General features: G+C 36.9%; 2 protein-coding genes across 2 annotated transcripts in view; both read left to right on the forward strand.

Moving 5' to 3' along the window:
* The first annotated feature begins 3,396 nt into the window (after positions 1–3,396).
* On the forward strand, positions 3,397–6,751 carry LOC134534090 (uncharacterized). The gene has a single exon (XM_063372122.1). The coding sequence runs from the start codon at positions 4,706–4,708 to the stop codon at positions 6,053–6,055; it is 1,350 nt and encodes a 449-aa protein (XP_063228192.1). The 5' UTR covers positions 3,397–4,705; the 3' UTR covers positions 6,056–6,751.
* Positions 6,752–6,794: 43 nt separating this feature from the next.
* Positions 6,795–20,446, forward strand: part of LOC134534086 (bifunctional 3'-phosphoadenosine 5'-phosphosulfate synthase) — a 113,246-nt gene continuing 99,594 nt past the window's right edge. Inside the window, exon 1 of the mRNA XM_063372118.1 lies at positions 6,795–8,912. Coding sequence (XP_063228188.1) covers positions 8,880–8,912 — 33 coding nt within the window. The 5' untranslated portion in view covers positions 6,795–8,879. The remainder of the gene's footprint in view (positions 8,913–20,446) is intronic.

Below are 20,446 nucleotides of genomic sequence, written 5' to 3' on the forward strand. Positions count from 1 at the left end.
GGGCTATATGGTAAATTAACTTGCATTTGGGATTATGCTGTGTTTTGAAATGATTTTCAGCGTTATTTTGGTTTTATTGCAACTCACCATATCATGTCCCTACCAATAAGGCATGGGGGTGGATGGCATTTTTATTTGTAATACTGTATATGGTTAGATTTTGTTGGTAAGCCACCCCTGATTAGCTTAACCCATCATTGGTTACATGTTGCTATGTTTGTAACAATTCAGACCTATGGCTAGCTCAAATATGGTCTTGATTGTTACAATTGGCACCCCAGTTTGGGTGCCATTTGTTACAAGTTGCAATCGTGCCAGGCTAAGACGAGGACTGTTCCTTGCACATACATAAACAATTGAAGAAATAGAGTTTGAAAAATGCTGTTTAAATTAAATTTGAAAAAGAACTGATTCATGCTTGAAAATAAAGTTTCTCGGACTCTTGCTAATTTTTTTCTGCCTTTTATTATTACTTCACAAGAACCCACAACTCAAAATGGTTGCCAACATTGTTCTCAACTTCTACACAGAACCATCTTACAACCACATTCGCTGCCTGCCTTAAAACGATTTCACTGTCCGATAATACCAAGTTATTAAATTCTCAAAATTGCCTCTCAACTCTCTTTTAATCTTTACTTTTTAGGCCATCACCTGACCGCGACTTATTGCCTTATTGGTACCACAACCACTCAATGTCTAGTCAGACAAAAAACCGCACAAAACATCCACAAAAAAGTATCAACTGGGGAATTCCCGTAAAAATAACTACCTTCTTATTGGCTACAAATACTTTTGTTACAATTACGACTGTGATTTCCCAGTTAGAGAGCTTTCCCACGGTCATGGCAAATGTTTCTCACCAATACAGAATGCGATAAATATTGTTTATCATTTCGGCGCCTCTGTATCACACATCTTTCTTTCTTTCACAGAAACCACCGTCATACATTCTAGAAAAGTCCCAAATACACCATGAAATACACATGTAACATTATAATGATAAAAATTACATTTAAAATGAATTAATACTGAAAATCACACACAAATAGTAACCTTGTCAACCTTGTAAAAACATAGTCTAATGGCTTCTCTAAATAAAAAAATTAAATATCAGAAATATTCCAAAAATATTTCAAACTGCCTTGCTGAAAAACATCATGAGATAAGAATACTTTGCAACGTTATATGTTACACCATTGGTTGCGCGTGAGAATTTTTCTCACATTTGCTTCTTTCGTTATGAAACATATCTGAAGGGGGGAAAACTTTTTGACTATTTTTTTATTTACTCTGTATTATTTGTGCCCTAAAATTATTTTATGTTGCATTTACATGAACGTAAGTATTTTAAAACAACAAAACCTATTTAAATATAAGTAGTTGAATTTTTAACTCTTCAAAATCATGCAGAAGTAATGAATTAGGCCTGAAAAACAAAACTTTAGAATAAACAAAATCTTTCAGTTGAATTATAAGGGACTTTTTTAACCACGTGAAATTTTTGTCATTACAGGTTAGGTCTCATTTCAGTAAATCTGTTCCAGCATCACTGAAAAGAAGAAAAAAAACTGAAGCCACAATGTCACCTACAGTAATAATATTCACAACCACATCCTGCAGTTTCACAAGCACGACTGATTGTGTGATGAGAAAAGTTGTTACATACTAAGTTCATTGCACCCATTTTGGGTGTTGGTAAATGAAAATTGTAAACTCAACTAAATGAGGGGGACAAGGTGGTTCCAACTAGTCTTAAAAAATGAAACCATATTATTTTTTAGTATGAGGAAAATGCTTATGGTGCAGCCATGACAGTGTAAATAGCCAATTACAATAAATTATCACTTAATGGTCAGACCTCTGCAGACTGCTTCAGTTGATGGGTATCTGTTTAAAAAAAAAAAAAAAAAAGACATTGGTGGTAAAAACTACAGTAGGTGTGTGATGTCTGGTGAAAGTTGAATTTTATATTTTGAACAAGGACAACAAAGTTAGTATTTTCTGCATGACAGTTACAAAATTTGGTAAATTAAAAACTACACCTTGCTCTTATTCAAGGGTAGTTTCATAGTTCTCTAAGCTTTGAGATGTACTGTTCCTACCAGAGATTATAGATTGTTTTTTGTGAATTTTCTTTTATAAAACATTCTCTTATATATAAAACACAGTTTTTTTTATTTGGCAGCAAATTATTGAAATAAAAACAATTTCTCTTTAATTTCAATACTAACACTTAACATATAAAAATTGGTTAGTATTATTTTTTAATGGAATTTTTTTACAACACTGATGTTGCGACACATTTATTTTGCAGGGCTGATGTTGATCGAGTACTACATAAATCATTATCGTTACAGTAATTTCTAAGCTGTTTGCGTAGCTGGCAGGTAGACGGCTCTTGACGAGGCTTCTTGTCACATCTGTTTATTTTGAAGAACAAAAGAATATTCCCTTGTTAGGAGGAATTGTTTTGATACACTTCAACTATGTTTACGTATATTGTATATTGCATGGAGGCATCTAGAACTGGTCTAGTCAGAGAGTGCACAGCAGCGTGGCGTCTTCGGACTCCAGTGTGAAGAACATTGACTTGAAAACGTGATTCTTTCACATTGGTAATTTATTCTATTGTGATAATCAGGTTTATTAGTTTTTAAGTTCTCTTCCACAACAAAGTTATTAAGATTAAGAGCTAAAGTAAAACAGAAAAGGTTAAAAGCAGGTAAAGAGACATAAGGTAACACATTTCACAGAACACTTGTATGGAGAAAGGAATAAGTCAGACTTACTTTTATGGACAAGCTTAAATTGTGGATTGCAATAAAACCCAAATAACACTGCAAAGTCAATACAACACACAACACCACAATGCAAGTTAATAAATCATTTGGCATCAAAATGTAACTAATGGCGCGGTTACACGGGACCCTGAACTACTTCAGGTGAACATGTTTAAGGAAACACGTTTACAAACGCGAAAGTGTACGGTTACACGGTAGTTGCTGAAAAGTGTGTTTAGTTCTAAAACCGATTGTCTACTGTCAACGAATGACTGTGTTGTTGATCTCTATTTTGTAATTGTATCCAGAAAACGCGGGATTTTCTCACTTGTTTATACAGCATTATCAGGAGAAATGGAATGTGTTTTCATATTGCTCAATATTTTTTTTTACAAATCGGGAATTCAAAGAACATGCACAGTAAAATTTTTAAACTTATTTATTATTATTTTTTGAGCGAGAGTACCTATCTCAGTTTTAAGAAAATTAAAGTCAGGATCAATTAATATATATATATATATATATATATATATATATATATATATATATATATATATATATATATATATATATATATATATATATATATATATATATATAATTATATGTTGATTTTTTTTTGTTGCATTCGGTAAAATATTACTCGAACTTGTGCCAGAAACACTTTCCATCTTGAATTTCTGCAAAAGACTGTTTATATTCTAAAGAGCCAATCAGAGGCTAATGTAGAAGATATGTCGATCTGAACTACTTTGCCAACCTGTTTAAGTTAAATGGGAAATGGCCTCGAACGAAACATGTTCAGACTGTGTGTAACCGCACTCAACAGCTGAACATGTTCACCTGAAGTAGTTCAGACTCCCGTGTAACCGCGCCCTAAAAAAATTGAAGTCAATCAGCAATTTGACATAACTTAAACCAAATTGTATCTTTTACTGTCATAAATTAATTTAATATAATTATTTAGCATTACTTTTGTACCAAAATATAGAATGGAAAAAAATTAACATAATGTTGTTTGATCGTGCATCTCTTATTACATATATTACATTAATCTCATTGGCACATTTTTCAAACATTCAAAATTATGCCTTTTTATTTTTCTGAGTTCTTTTGAGACATGCTTATTAAAATTTTATTTATTGTAAAAGTGAGATCAAAATCGTTCAAGTCCAGATTTCTAGTGTATAGACTATGCTGCTGGTGGTCATAAATTTTGTTTTATAAAATAATTAACCTAATTTCCAGATTTGTTCAAAGCACAAAAAAAAAATTAAAAAAAATGCATTTTACATTTTAAAGTGATAATCATGTTAAAATAAAATGTAAAGTAAAATTTGTGATAAAAGAACATTTATCGTTAGAGAAATTATGTAATCTTTCACTTAACTGCTTTGCAGTGTCCCAAAAGAAACTCAAATCATAAAATTATGCCACTCTGTGTCATGGTTACCCCAGGAAGCCATTTTTGGGAGGAAGGCAGCCTTAAACTGTTACCTTCATCCCAAGACAGTCTCATAGGATGGGTTTTCTCAGGGTACTCCCACTGTTCTCATAATGCATTCCATTGCTGCTTCGTTCACATTTCTTTGCCGCCATAATCAAGTTGTAAAACCCTAACTCATTAGAGGCTTAGTTGGGAATATCTTACAAACACTCAGTGTTTGAGCCTGTGAAAACACTTGGATGAACACATGAAACACTATAAAGCACTCAACTCACATTCAGGAGAACTCAGCTATCCTCATGTGGTTTACAATAGTTTCTTGAAATTACTGTAGACAAATGCTGGTATGGTTATTTAAAATAGTCAATGGCAGATTATTTCTTCAATATCCCAGAGTTACATTGTCCTGTGGTTTTGCCGGTAAAGACCTTCAAGTCCACAAGATTTTTAGATTAATAAAATTCTGTCAAGCTCTATGTTAATAATAATGTTATTCCTACCAGCAACTATTTACATGCTTAATTTTTTTCTTTCAGGTGCAATGTCTCTCCCATTCCAAGAAAATAATATATATCAAGATGTACTATACACAGTCAAAAGGATTTTTGGTCTAGAAACATTTTATATAAGACTCACAAGCAATACAAGCGGAGTGAAAGTAAATTTCAGAAGGTCATTAAAAGCCACAGCATACACTGGAATCTTAATTGTTGCCATTCTTCTTATGCTGGTGTATCAGGTTGCACAAACTGCATCAGTGTACTTTCAAGTTGGTACTGTGCTTTTTTCTTTGACAATTGCAACAATTATTTTGAATTTTTCAAGTCTGGTGGGGTTGGCTAACATGATCTGGAACATCAACCCCAGGAAAGAGATAATCAAACTTTTCTTGGAAGTGGACTATATCTTGTTTAACGATCCTAGTAATCACAACGAACAATCAAAGTGCACGCAAGTATTGGCTGTTACTGTAGCAGGAATCTACACTATTACCCTTTTTACTTTTGACTTGTGGCTGGGAGGAGACCATGCTGGATTTAATCGCATGTCCTGCATGTTCTCTTACTTAACCCATTCAATCAATTTGATCGCTACACTGAACTACACTAATTGGGTTTTACAAGTGATGACACGGCTTAAAGCATTCAACTTAAAACTTCACCAAGTGACTTGTAAGACATGTGGAACACGAAACCTGAACAATATTTTAATGGCAAGATCACTACTCAAAGAAAATAATTCTCTACGCCAGATGCCAGGACGTATCTGGACAAGACCTACACGTGAATCAGTTCTTTTGCACTCTGATGTACGATTCAATGAGGAAATGTGCATTTTCTCATTACGCGTGCTCTTCGAGAAAGTTTCCAAATGCATTTTCCTAATAAATGATGCATACGGTGCACACATTCTGCTGGTAATTGCGTTGCATTGCACATTCTGCCAAGGGTACATTTTACTTGTTACCGTAAGCGTCGGAGCTACAAAGGCAGAATACCCTGTCAAAATAGTGATTAGTTTAAGCGTGTTATGGTGTTTCCTGCAACTTTCCCAGACGGCCTGGATCATATCATCGTGCAGAGCCGCGTGCGCGGAAGTGAGACGCACGCTGGCGATCATACAAGAGATGCTTCTGGAACCACCACCAGGCGAAGGGATGCTCCAACAACTGGGTCTGTTCCATGACCAGGTCTCAAGCAGGGACTTCTCGTTCAGCGCGGGAGGGGTTCTCAAGATCGACTGTTCCTTGCTCGGGTACATGGTCATGTCGATTGTATCGAACGTCGTCGTTTTGATTCAAATGACACCTTTGAAACAACAATAGTCTCCTATTCTGCATAACTTTTCAATCTTTTCATGAGCAAATTTTTCATGCTTTAATTCGAGACAAGTTGAACGTGGGTTAACGTACTTTAATGTTTGTGTAGTTGATCGTTGTCCTTGTTTCAAATGCCAAGCACAATTTAGATGTTTGAAATGTTTTGAAATAATTGTCATCACATAGTTTTCCAGTGTACCAATATATGTGTAAGGTGTAAAAACTAACTACTGACATGGACATTTAATGTCACATTTAAGCAAAAATTATTTTTTACTGGCATTGTGAGGCTATTTGTTAAGTCCTTTCACACATGATGTTTTATCACCTGAAACATGGTTGATGCAGATTAGTGTGTAGTGTTTGTATAAGGTACATATCGTCAACATTTGAGTTCATTAGTGATTGAGACATATAACACAGACTAAGGAAGCTAAGGAAACAAAATGACTTCACATATGGTAAGAAACCGATCCCAGTATTTCGCTGGTGTAACTGTAGGGAACCATGTCTCCATTTCAAGAGGAGATGAAGAAAGAAGAGGAGAGATGGGAGTGTTGGTGACTGACAGAGGTGGAAATTAAAATACTCAAGGAAAGCCCAACAGGATCACTGAAACAGCCTATATATCCAAGCCTGTATTTGCTGGAATTTATGTGTTATACCAAAACTTCTCGTTTACCCAGTGTGTATTAAAGTTGTAACTTGAATTTTGTGTGCAATTTTAAAGTTTTCACTAATTTTTTTCTTCTTTTAACTATTCAGGATGGTTTTACGTGTTAAAATCTAGAAGAAATATTGGCAATATTCTTATGTAGCTGCTTTTGCATAATAAAATTTAAAAAATCCTTTTTTTATATAATAAAGCCATTCCTCTATTTTCCCTGAAAACAGTGTTTCTAAATTTATTCTGTTTTCTGAGAAATTACCATTTATAGGTCACATTATATAGCCTATGCTGTGAAACGGCCGTCCCATGTTATGCTTTAATTGCGTAGCCAATCCTGGATTTTCCATGTATAAGAATGTATATATTTTTTATTTGGATATTGCAACTCAATAGAACATAAAAAATAATTTTAAAAAAATTTCTGCTATTTCCTACAGTGCATCCAAACCCAAGTGTCAACCCTTGACAGGTTTTTTTTAGCAGTATGGAAGCTGCCAGCACTGACTTGGAATGTGCTATAGCATGTAACCTGACACACAAAAAAGAATTATTATGTTTGATAGGTACATGTAATAATTCCTTTTAAACTACTAAAAATTATCCATCTAGGGTTGACTTTTTGGGTTTGGATGCACAGTAAGGAATCACATAATTTTTTAAAGTTATTATTTACGTTCCATTGTGTAATAATATCCATATGCAAAATATACACATTCTTACATATGTAAAACCACAGAATCTGTAACGCATTTAAAGCACAACATGGCAATGGCCACTTCACTGCATAGGCTCATGGTAATTTCTCAGAAACCAGTATGAATTAAGAAACGCTGTTTACAGGGTAAATAGAGGAACACTGTTAGTATTCAAAAAAATGTATTTTTGGGATTTTATTATTAATGTACAGAAAAGCCATGACTTTAGAATTTTATCAAAATAATTATATTATTGTTTTAACGATAAGTGGTTAACTGCAATAAAAAAATGCTGTAAAATTATGACATTGACTGGTTAGGTAAGGTAACCCAAATGTATAAAACCTAATGTAACCAACCATCTAAAACTACTTCATGGTATTTCAAATCTAGCTATCCTATCCTAACCTAACCAACTGTTAAAACTTGCAACTACCAGTAACTTGCTAGAAATATTGCTATCTCCTTTACTTAATAATTAGGAAACAAAAAGAACAAAAATATAACTTTTCATGATTCTTTAATTTTTTTATAGAAAACAAACTCTCATTGGCAAATTTTCTGGTCTGCATTGCCTTCCCCATTATTAATTACAACCAGTAAAAATAAACCTGTTTTCAGGAAAAATTAAAGCCAATTTCCATAAATAGGTTTTTTTTTTACAATTTGAAGGGAATCTAAAGCTGTATTTTTTAAGTTTTTTTTTTTTTTTTGTACTTTCAAATTATTCCTAACTAGTGAGACCCACATTGATTACAAAGGCTACACAAATTAAATATTAACTAGCCAAATAATTATAATTTCTTTAATCTGGTAAATCTATTTTGAAATTTTTATAACCTATAACGTTTACTTTAATTAATAGTCCAATAGCATCGTACCATGTTGAATATTGCACGGATCAAATTATCGACACCGAACAAATGTCGCATAGAAGCGGGGGAATAAAATAAATAAATTAGCAATATTTCCTTCAACCATATTTCCTCCTTTCCTGAGCTCTACTGTGCCCCGCCATGTTGCGCCCGATATCTGACCCGCTTACGCCAAGGCTTCTAGTCTGTCGGGTCTCGGCGCGTCCAGTCACATTTTGCGGATGAGAAATCAAGAGTGAGAAAGTGGGAGGGGACTGTCACGGTTATACACTTGCTACTGCGGGCAGTGGCTACGCGCAGTGTTTTGCAGTAACTTACTAAACACCAAGTTTGTAAGGTAGCATAAATTTTCGCGACCAAAGTTGACTTTGCACTTGCATTAGCGAATAAACATTTGCTAAACAAAACACGTGTTTGCCCTCGCGGTGAACAAACTATCCTGCGCAGGCGCGGAAACTGGCAGTACAAACGTCTCGCTTCTTCCGATCTACAATACATGTCACTGACTACATAAGTATTTAAGTGTTCGTTTTAGTGTTGTCATTCAACAGTGCACTGCGAACTCGACCTGCGTCACAATCTTCATCGACATGTCAGCAGAACATCCACCTAGCAGCAGTCAGGTAAGTGGAATTTCTACACATCACATCGAACACGCAATAGTACAAATAGCAGGAACACCAACTTTAGGAAGAAAAATGATTGGTAGGAAGTTTTAAGAAACTTGAAAATTATCTTTTTTTAAAGTAATTTTTCCTAGAATAATAATCGTACCTTATAAAATGAGGCATTATGTAACTTATGCGCCCCAAGTAAAAATTATAGTCATTTAAATATATTGTAGAATGGTAACATTATTTTTAAAAAATTGATAATGTGTTAATATACACAGATTTAATATAGCTATGTCAAATTGTAACAAATCCTATTTATATATGTTTTTAGTCGTTTTATTTACTTATTTATTAATTATTATTTGCATTCTCAGACACGTAAACAGAACTTGGTGTTGTAAGATACATATTAGGACTTGCTAATACACACTTGTACATAACATTTACAAGTACGCTAAATGGAAAATGAGATACAAACTAAACTATTACATATTATTACCACACTTTTTTATGATTTGGTAGAAGATTGAAAGTGTGTAATCCAGTTGAGTTATCTCATACGCAGCGCGCAGTTTATAAGGGAAATGTATTGTCAAATGTTCATAAGCATGTATGGTTTCCTGTTGAGAATATGTCAAAAATTAACAGTACAACCCAAACATGAAATACTAAGCATTAAAACAAAGTGTTTTTATGCAGATTGGATTTTCGTTTATTCAAGTAAAGTTCATTGCAAATATATAATTATCGTAGTATTTCGTAGTGTGTACAAAACAGTCCCCCCCCCCCCCCCTTTTTTTTTTTCACTTTTCCAATTCGGCGGATTACTTCCCGCAGCAACAAAATATTTGTATCTCCATGTACGAGCAAATATTTGGTGTACTCAAAGAAACTTTTTTCTCGGTGTGAGTGGCGGAATATGATTTTTTTTGTCTGTCAGGGGTAGCTACAATTCTGTGAAGAAATCTATTCTTTAATTCCTAGTTAAGATTAAAATTTAAATGTTAATTCTAGTGAAACCGATACAATTTGAATGCCTTATCAGGTAAAAAGAGAAAATCGCGGAATAAAAAATCTTGCAAAAATACGTCATAGGTTATTTTAGTGTCACTGGAAAAAGCCTGTTTTATGTAGACTCTTTCCTGCTTCTGAACGATAGTAAAAACACTACTGGCAACACGAACGTGTCGGTACGCCAAAGACTACCAACATTTAGCTCGTTACACAATAAATGGTGTAAAATGTAATTATATATTTTTAATAAACCGGGCAAATGCGGTGGTTGGACTCGCGCAGCCTAAATATGTTTCATAAATAAAGTTTTACAGTTAACTTGCGAACCGTTTTTTTTTATGAAATGTTATTAATTTAAATATACATTGGAAGCTAATTTCCTAATTGTAGCTATTGTAATTTACTGACCAGATTCAAAAAAAGAAAGGTTAAAAATTGCCAATGTTTAGTTATTATAACTGTAGTAAAAAATTACTTCTTTAAAATAAATATGCTTCTTTTTTTATTTGGTAACATCCGGTATTTATTTTTGGAAATATTCAACACTTTTAACTTTTATATGTTTAAGTTTAGGGTCAAAGAAATATTATATCACTTTAACTCATAACTCGTTTATCCAGTTCGTAAGATACTAAGACAAACGGACAAAAACAGACTTACACACTACATGCACAATAGCGACAACAACAGAGCCCTGCAATGTTGTGTAAAACAAAAAGGGGGAGGGAGAGAGAGAGAGAGAGAGAGAGAGAGAGAAAGCGAAAGCTCAGAGCATTGAGGTAAGAATTAAGTCATAATTTGAGGTAAAGCCTATTCCCAAAGGCGTACACAAGAATACAAAAAAAATAAAAAAATAAAAAAAATAGAAAACAAATAAAATTATAATTTTTGTATTCAAAAAACTTATGTCAACATTATTTATCTCAACATGAGTCACTTCCCGTGTAGCTTGTTGTTCCAGGCTTTGTGAAATTTCAACCTGCTTCACCAAAAAATAACATACCGCCTTCACCAAAATATCGAAAATTTTTCCATAATTTCGGGGGGAGGGGATATATCCTCCTAATTCCCCCCCCCCTTCCCCTCATTGCGTCGGCCACTTAATGTGCCCATTTATAAATCCAACACTGTTTGGGCGTACATGCTGATGTGTATCAGGTAGTCCAACTTGATAACAAACCGATATTATGTTTATTGCCCGTTTTTTAGAAGTGTTGTCCATTAACACTAGTACCAAACCATTCTCTTATTCGCGCTAAATACGCGTGGTTATCCATACTCGTCGCGAGGAGTACGTGCAATATCCGGAATCGCAATCCCACGCCCTTGAATCAAACTAGTGCTGGTCCCAGTGCACTGGACGTACCGGCCCGGATCCTCCCGATGCCTGGCCTGGCCGGTGCTGGGCTTGTTCCTTGTCATTAGGCTGTGGCCGACTCCTTCCCTGGTATCCCTGCAGTGTGTCTCGTCAGTGCTCGCTGGTGTTGGATCGCAGTTCTCTACACGCGCATAAGACAACTATGAAATTTGAGCGGCTGTGACCCATAACATTATATGGAGGAGAAATAAAGAAATACTGGTGTAGTGCAAGTCCTTTGAGTGCTTTCAAGAATCTGCACGGGGTATTTCATGCCTCATAATTATTCTGACTACACGCATTCTCTCATTTTCACTCTTCTAAAAATACATTTCAAAAACGAAATGCGGAAACAGAAGTACCTATCCGCATTCAGAGTATTCTTAAGTTTTTTTTTTTTGACGTGACAACGTCTAATAAATCGATGAACGCCGGCTGCACGCACTAAAAAGTGTCCCGTTACGCTGTGTCCCGTTACGCTGTGTCCCGTTACGCTCATTGTACGCTTGCGCCGCATCTATCTCTTTTCCACTCGATTGGAACAACCATCGATTTGACTTTTTCGAGGCACATTACGCTTGAAACACTCCCATTCGTTTCCTACTTTTCCTATCATCGTCCTCTCCTTGACAGAATAACACAGGTTGGAAGAAGTTAAATAGCAAACATGTATAAAAGTTATAGTTAAAATAATCTCTTCGTTAAAGTAATAAACATTTGAATTAATGAGTGCAAATAAAAGTATAGGCTATTTATCAATTGTGTATTTCATTTCACTCCTCCTTTGTATCCATAAAAAATAGTGATAATTCAATAAAAATGATTAAATTTTATTCATAAAAGTATGCAATCATTTCATCAATGTTTTGTTATGACGTTGTGACGTTAAAATATCGTCCGTAAACCGACTTTACAGACAACCAATATTTTTTCGTAAACAGACACTACTCTGGTATCTTGAGCCGTTTTTCAGTTTTGTGTTTTTTTCTTTCTGAAGTTCTACATATCATATATGTACCCAGGTAGGCGGGGTTTCAAGGCCTTGGTCATCAGCCATTCTGTATTTTTTGTTGTAAATTTGTAATTTGTTATGGTTTAGTAAAAATAAATTTTTTATTTATTTATGAATATTGTCTTAACAATAAAAGCCTACACACAAACGATTAATTCAAAACTGCTTAACACACGGCTCTCCTTTCGTGCCAGTGTTGATAAGTAAATTGGTCTTTAAGGCTCTCAAGACTACTGAATAACCCTTATTGAAGTGATGTAAACAATCGACTCTAGTTATGTTATCGATTCAGTTTAAATCGGTGGCAAAACTTCGACATTATCGATGCTCGGTCTCACACACCATGTTTGTTATTTCATTTCCTTGTCATTTCTGTTATTCGAGGGCTTTCGCTGGCTTACGATAGCTCTCTTAAGATTTTATATTTCTTCTCAAGTATTCTGAACTGATGTCTACTAAATATTATCTAATTACGGCGAAAAAAAATTATGTTACGCAAGAGTTTGTAATTATGATCACTTCCGTGACAGTTTAGTAAATATCTGATGAGGAAACAAAGCAGGAGTGGTATCGGAATAAATTTACATGAAATTCATAAATTAATAGCAATGACAAGACAACTGGAGCGCAGTTTTGCGCCCCTGTTTTGCGTGCGGTATCTGGAAGTCGCGCGGTTACGTCGCCACGACGTTCCATTTCTTTATTATTATTGTTGTTTTTTTTTTGTTTGTTTGCCGCGGCGATCGGTGGACGTCGAGCGTGAAAAGACGGGAAGGCTGTCCGCGGTCCAGTTAGCGCGACCTCGCGGCGCTGGTGGAGGAGGGGGGGGGGACGCACAGAGGGAGATGAAGAACAAACAACTGCCGCTGATGAGGCGGGTCCTGCGGTGACGTAAGGGAAGCCTACAACTCACGTAGTTTCGGTTCCCTACCACGTTCGTGCAACTTCGGATTTCTCTCAAAAATTGAAATTAAAAAAAAATCGAAGGGTTAGGTTAGGTTAGGTCAGTCACAACATGCTTGTTTTCATTGGAAACTTCTGATTTAGCGGCTGAAGTGGCGTTAATACCAAAACGCAAAACTTCGGAAATCTTCGGAAATTCTTGCAGGGAACCGAAACTACGTGAGTTGTAGGCTTCCCGTGACGTTAGGCGAGCGAGCCGCAGCAGCGCTGCAGACGGCCCCCCGAGGAACTATATAGCGCTCCCTGGCCGGGCCCCGCGCCGGTGCTTTTCATTTGCACACGAATTATTCCCGTCAGGAATATGAACGTCTTTAATCTCGGGTTGGGTGTCGCTTCGGCTTAGGATTCGAAACCGCTTAAAACTCGTGAACTATGAAAGCTACAGAGTTGAAGTAAATATATGTTAGTAGAGCAGACTTTGCTCGTGGTCGTTACGTATGACTCGCCCGCTTAACATTTGCAGTGATGACGTAATGAGCGTTTGTGGGGAGCGTAGAACTGAAGTAGTCAGTCAGAGCTGTAGCTCCGAGAGCAATAGACTCGTGAGTGAGCACTGAGTGGTGCTATTTAAGTGGAATAACTATAAAGTTATTAACTTTGGTTTTGCATCCATCAATCGCAAAATACCTAAGCGATAACAGGCTATGTTGGAGAGAGAGAAAAAAAAACAAGTGATATCGCCCGAGCAGAAGCAATTATTAAAAATGCATAGAAGTGTTGTCGTAGGTATCGAACGAGGCAGAAGGTAGCCGAGAGAAATGAGCCAGCGGGGCAAAACGAGCCCCCGAACGAGACGCGAAATTTGCGCTCGAGCGAGCCTCAGCCGTCTGCCTCGCGAGAAGCGACGGGGAATGCAGAAAATATAGTTTTACCGGTCAAACCAATGGGAAAATTAATATACAGTACAATGGTATTTAAAAAAAAAAAAAAACACATGAGATGTATTGCAGTAGAGTGACCTGGCGGTAAAGGATGACAGACAAGTCTTCAAGGGGTTTCCCTCCCTTTTCTTTGATAACCCAGCGCTCTTAGCCGTAAGGCCCTACCGCCCTGGGGCCCCCACGGGCGTGGATGCGGATACGCCGCATACGCAACCGGGAAGAGCGTTAGAGCTTTTGGCTATGCAAAGGGACTGAGGCTACCCATCTCAGTTTATGCACCACCTCCGGCCCCCTACTACTGACAGCCTGAATCAACCCGAGGGGGGGGGGGGGGGGATCGATAGTTGCCGAACCCAGTAATGCCGAAATAAAGAGCATTGTAACCATGAGAGCCGCGGGTGTATTGCAAGTCAAGTCCCTCAAGTGCTTTCATGAATCTCAACCGAACTACTCATCCGCCCTCAGCATATTATCCAATGCGTTTTGCAAACAGACTCCGCTCGGATATCTTGAGCAGTTTTGAAATCCCGTGGTCGGCTTGAAGCTCTGCGCGCCGTGTGTGTGCCCGGGTAGGACCGTCGGGGTCGTCACCACAACGCCGAACTTACAATAACGCCGAATACCATAACGCCGAATGCCAAATTGAACCGCAACGCCGACAGCTAGAAAACTGCTGTGTACCACAACGCCGAAATACAGTAATGCCGAAAAATGTTGCTGCGGTGGGGGGGGGGGGGGGGGCACAGGAGCAAAATGAAAAACAACTGAATGAATTTGTGTACTAACCTCACCTAACCTAACCTTTGTGGCAGTCCTGCAATTACATTTTTCGGGGTTAATGTGTTTCGGTGTTGTGGTACACAGCAGTTTTCTAGCTGTCGGTGTTGTGGTCAATTTGGCATTTCGGCGTTATTGTACGTTCGGCGTTGTGGTGCGTCCCCGGACCGTCGCGACAGACTCGGTGGAAAAGACAATTCCCCGTCCTGCGACGCTCAGCTAGAAGCGGCCGGAAATCCTTCACACATCCGCGACCCACTGGCCGCCTTCGCCGGCCCGTCGCTTTCCCGGGCCCCTGATTGGCCCGCGCCGGCGACCACGTTCGCCATCGCCTCGTCTGGTGCCGAGAGTTCTCTGGCGCTGCCGGAGGCCGGAAGAATCCGCGCTGGAGTCAGAGACATTCAAGCTCCCGTGCACGCGTGCTAGTTCCGCAGCTGGGGCTATCTGAGCCTAGAGCCGAACCACAGCAGTCCGTCCTCTCTGTCCGTCCGTCGTCCGTCGGTCAACACGTGACCTGCATCCAATAAAATGGCCATCGAAAAATATCATCAATCCGTCCTTCAAAACTTGTGTACTTCATACTTTTGACAGATGGACGGATGAAATTATAACCTCCAGATATCAGCTAGGTTTTTACCTGTCAAATATTATTATATTGGGTTTTGATGTTCATTTAATTGTTAAGCTGCTTCCATAATTATTTTTTAACCTACGTTTGAACACATTTTAAAAACTGTTTCTTGAAACTAAGAGAGTCTGCGTCACAGAAGTGTAATTAATTACTCATTGTAATTCTGGAAATGTTCAAATAAATTCCAGAGTGTAAAAAATTAATTTAATGAGTTGTAAGTGCATAGCTTACACTATTGTCTAACTAATCTAATAACACAAAATTAATTTTCTGCAGAATTTTAGTTTACTCAACAGTTGGCACGTTTCTAAGCCCGTTCTACAAAAAAACGGAAGCGGAGACGGATCACGTAAACGGAGCCGGATCTCCCGGAACACTTTACTATCGCGTCTGCTGCTTCCGCAAGACACGGAAACGTAACAAATGGCAACCAGTGAGATCAAATTTCAATATTACGAAATATTCATTTAACTACAAAAATAATATTAGCTTCGAGATTATAGCACAGGCAGAATTTACACACACACACACACACACACACACACACACAAATATATATATATATATATAACAAAGTCGGGTTAGTTACACCATTTATAACTCAAGCAAGGCTGGACCGGTTTTAATGATCTCTGATTTGTTGGATTCTTCTCCACCCCGAATAGCAGAATAACAATTAAAATATTGATAAAATTCACAGGAAAAAAATATTTTTTAAATAAATTAGGTTTTGAACTCCCCCATATTCCGCAATGACAGCTCATATCACGCAGGTTGGCCATTGACATACAAAGTTACAGACGTACAAACTGTGAGTGTTATTTCTCTAGGTCCGCCAAACAATAGCCGCGAAGCTATTCTAAATAATAAAGCCCTAAACCGTCTGTCGTCGCCATATTTGGGGCAATGTTTTTATCAATTTGATGATTTACTGTTTATTTTTATCATTAAAATTAATTAAAATAAATCACCCATTCACATCAACACTACAGTACTACCACAAAAAAAAATAACAAAAGGTTGACAATACAGAATGTATGAGAAACTCTCGGAACATTCCAGTGCCGCTGCCTATCAGTATATATGCTGCAAGTCGCGAAAGTGATATTTTTTTTTCTGTTGAATGTTGTCTATGATTTGTTTTAAAAAAAAAAAGCATAAATGAAGGTTACTGGTCGATTTGTTTGTTTTGTGCGAGTGATATTTATAAATCTTATTATGCGAGTACTATTATCAACAATGCCGCGAAAAAGAAGATCTATTTTTTCCCAATAAAGCCGTAATGCAATTAGGCTTCGGAACATTGCGAATCAATCCACTGAAGAAGAACGAGGAATCGCAAGAGAAGAGCGCCGCGTCAGTATGGCCCGACTTCGTACTTCTCAAACACAAGAGCGAGTTGATTTCATTTCTTCCGAATTTTTGCAATTTCGTCTCATCGAAAGACGAGCTCATCAACAAAGTGTTCCCGAACATCATTGCTAACCACAAAGATAACAAATGGTTGAGTGAGTGAGCAATTTTGGCGGCTAAGAACAAAGATGTGGATGACTTAAACTTCGTAATTCAGAATCAAATCGTTGGTACTCTGCATTCATTCAAATCATTTGACTGTGTAACAAACGAAGACGCAGCCACCAACTATCCAGCTGTATTTTTAAACTCCTTGGATGTGCTGTGACGCGAACGTCCCCACACTTGGTGTGACAATTCTTCTGTTACGCGGCCCCACAGTGTGCCTGTCTATGACTATTACAACTGCGTTTGACACAGCTAACACGTCACAGTTACTTATATTTGAGTAATTACAGATGATATTACGGTGTAGTGTATGTTAAGGGTAATGTATGTTAAATGGCTGGCAAAGTATGGTGTTTGGCTGTACTCGTGTACGATTAATACCAAAACTGATGACATTTAATAATTAAAACAATATCAAATTATTAAATGTATATAATTGATATTATAATTTCAACACATAGATATGCAGTGGCGGATCCAGGATTTTAGTTTGGGGGGGGGGGGGGGGGCCTTGACCCAGCTGAGGGCAATGTTAACTATTTGATACCCATAAGTTAGTGTGACATATTTGCCCCTACCCTGAACTATTTAGATGTGATTACAATTATATATATATATATATATATACATATATATATATTTCTGTATGTTTAACTAAACTTACAGTAACACCACAGATCTTATTCTTGTTAACGGGATCTGAAGCAAATTTAATTTTAAATATTTTAACAATTACTTTGACACATCAAACAAATGGTTTCAAAATTTATAAACACCAATTTAAGCATAAATTGTTATTTATTTACTGTACAAAAGGACAAATATTTATTAGAACATCCAAAATGAACAAACAATACACCTGAATAATAATTCATGTGTGTGTAGATCACACTGATTAAGTGTTGCCAACATGCATTTCAATATTATTCAAAAACATTTCTTAGTCCTCATTAGTTTTAACAAGAATTTTTTAGAAATTACGTGAGTCCGGTTAAGTTAAATCGTGCAGCATATTATTTTAAAAATCCAAGACTACTAAGTTACAAATGACTTGGTTAACTAGTGATTTTATTTTGTAGAACAGATAATTATCTTAAATGACAAAGTCTACTTTCACTACAAAAAAAATTGGTTGTCTGTAAAGTCGGTTTACGGACGATAGTTTAACGTGACGTCATAACAAAACATTGATGAAATGACTGCATACTTTTATGAATAAAATTGAATCACAACGAAATCAACAACTTTCCAACAACTTAACTAACTCTTCAGAACTGCTATAATGTAATTTAATTATTTACTCTTTCTAATGTCGCTGTAACGTAATGAGTAAATTACCTTGTCCATAGGTCATGGGCGTCACAAGGATATATTTTTTGCGGGGGACTGCAATTGATTTAGTTGTTGAGGAATATCCTTCCCCTGGAAATAAGCGGGGGGTCCGGGGGTTCTCCCCCGGGAAATGTTGGGGTTTGAAGGTGCAAAAAGGTGGTTTTTAGGCATTTTTCTTTCCTAAATATTCTAATTTTAGTTGGTTGCAATATCTAATTTATTTTTTATAAAAAATATTTTCAGAGAACAAATTTGTAAAACACAGTGCTCACATTACCACGATTGGACTAAATGCACCATGCGCAACATATGGGTTATATCACAGAAATCATATTTTTAATATAACTACGAAGCTAATCATATTATTGGAGGGGATGAAATTGAAGACTTTTATATTGGGGGGGGGGGGGGACGTGTCCCCCCCCCGTCCCCCCCGGTTGCGACGCCCATGGGTAATTAACATAGAGAATAAAATATAAAAAAATACATACAATTATCTGGACTCCAAAATTAAAAGGATTTATTACTAAACTTAAAAATAAAATTAAACAAGGTTGCTTATACAGTCGTGTCATGTAATAAAATAAAACAAATAATAAATTAGGTGTGGGATTACGTTGGACACAAAAAATACAAGAGTTCAGATAATATAAAGAATTTAAAAGATAATAGATGCTAGCTCATGATCAGTCGGTTCGCAAGAGATCTTTAATCAAAAGACTTCTGAGTGTATGTTGTGTGATTAGAAATTGTGCCGTAAATAATGAATACTGAGACTTAAAACGTTGTTCACAAAAATGTAAATAAATAATCATTTATGATTGTTAATGTCCCGAAGCAACAACAGTTAACACGAAAAATTAGTGATAATATTCGCAGTATGCTAGTATGGCGTCCTCTCAGGATTTAGCATACCACATAGCCATACTTGAATTGCCGCTGTCTTCATGAATTACTATTACGACCCCAGTCAAAACAATTGTAACAGAACTTCGCTGAAGTTCTGGGGCGTAATTATTCACAAGATTTGCGAATCTGCGACGTAAGATATTCCTTACATCCCGCGTCGAAAAGGCCCGACGCGGAACCACACACAAGCCACAATATGGCACACCAGACAGAATACTCATAATTCAGCTAACAAAATAATAACGTCACTAGGAACAATGTTTCAATACACAGTTCAAAAGTTCCGCTGATTTCCGGGCCAATCATCGGCCTTAAAAAACGTAATCCAATACGATTTTTAGAGGTTATATAAACGAAAAATGTATAAATTGTACATAAATAATTATGCTCACACCAAAGTAAACAAACAGTGAAAAATATAAATAAATGATTTAAATTAAAGTTTCAGTGTTCTGTGGTGCATAGTAATATCACACTAAATTACAGGTTTATTTAAAAATGGCACATAATCATTTAAGGTGTTGAAATAGTAGTCACCAACAGCTTTCCTCGACTAACTGTGTTAATATGAATTTATTTTAAGTGCATACAGAATAATCAGAAGGATGTACCTACCTGATGAACTTTGAGTCAAGAATGATGTCACTGGCATTGTTTCCAGGTAATAGTGCTTCATTTTCGTTCGGTTCGCCCTCTTCCGTAAGAAAAACGAACGAAGATCCCCTTGTTTACGTTTCTCTGTCATTTTTTCAAAATTTGACAAAAGCAAATAAAAGAACGCCGCGATAACAGTTAATAATCACTTAAATAGCTCATTCTATTGTTTTGGATCTCACAAACCATACATGAAGGCCTATGTATCTCGAGTACAAGGCGCGATTGCGGGGCGGGCCTTTTGGAAAGAGGAGAGCGAAGAGGTGATACCGTGCACTCTCCCCCTTTCACACACTCCCTTTCCACATAATCTTTGTTACAGCCGAAGCTCTTATTACAAGCACTATATACATTTCGTTTACGTCTCGCGCGAACCTGTTGTTTGTGCATAATCGTGTGTGCTTTGTGTAGTCATAATGGAAGTGGACCCAAATGCTTTTTGCGGGGGGGGGGGGGGGGTTGGCCCTTGAGCCCCTTAGCCCCCCCCACCCC

The sequence above is a fragment of the Bacillus rossius genome, chromosome 7, assembly GCF_032445375.1.
Source record: "Bacillus rossius redtenbacheri isolate Brsri chromosome 7, Brsri_v3, whole genome shotgun sequence".
In the NCBI taxonomy this organism is placed as follows: domain Eukaryota; kingdom Metazoa; phylum Arthropoda; class Insecta; order Phasmatodea; family Bacillidae; genus Bacillus; species Bacillus rossius.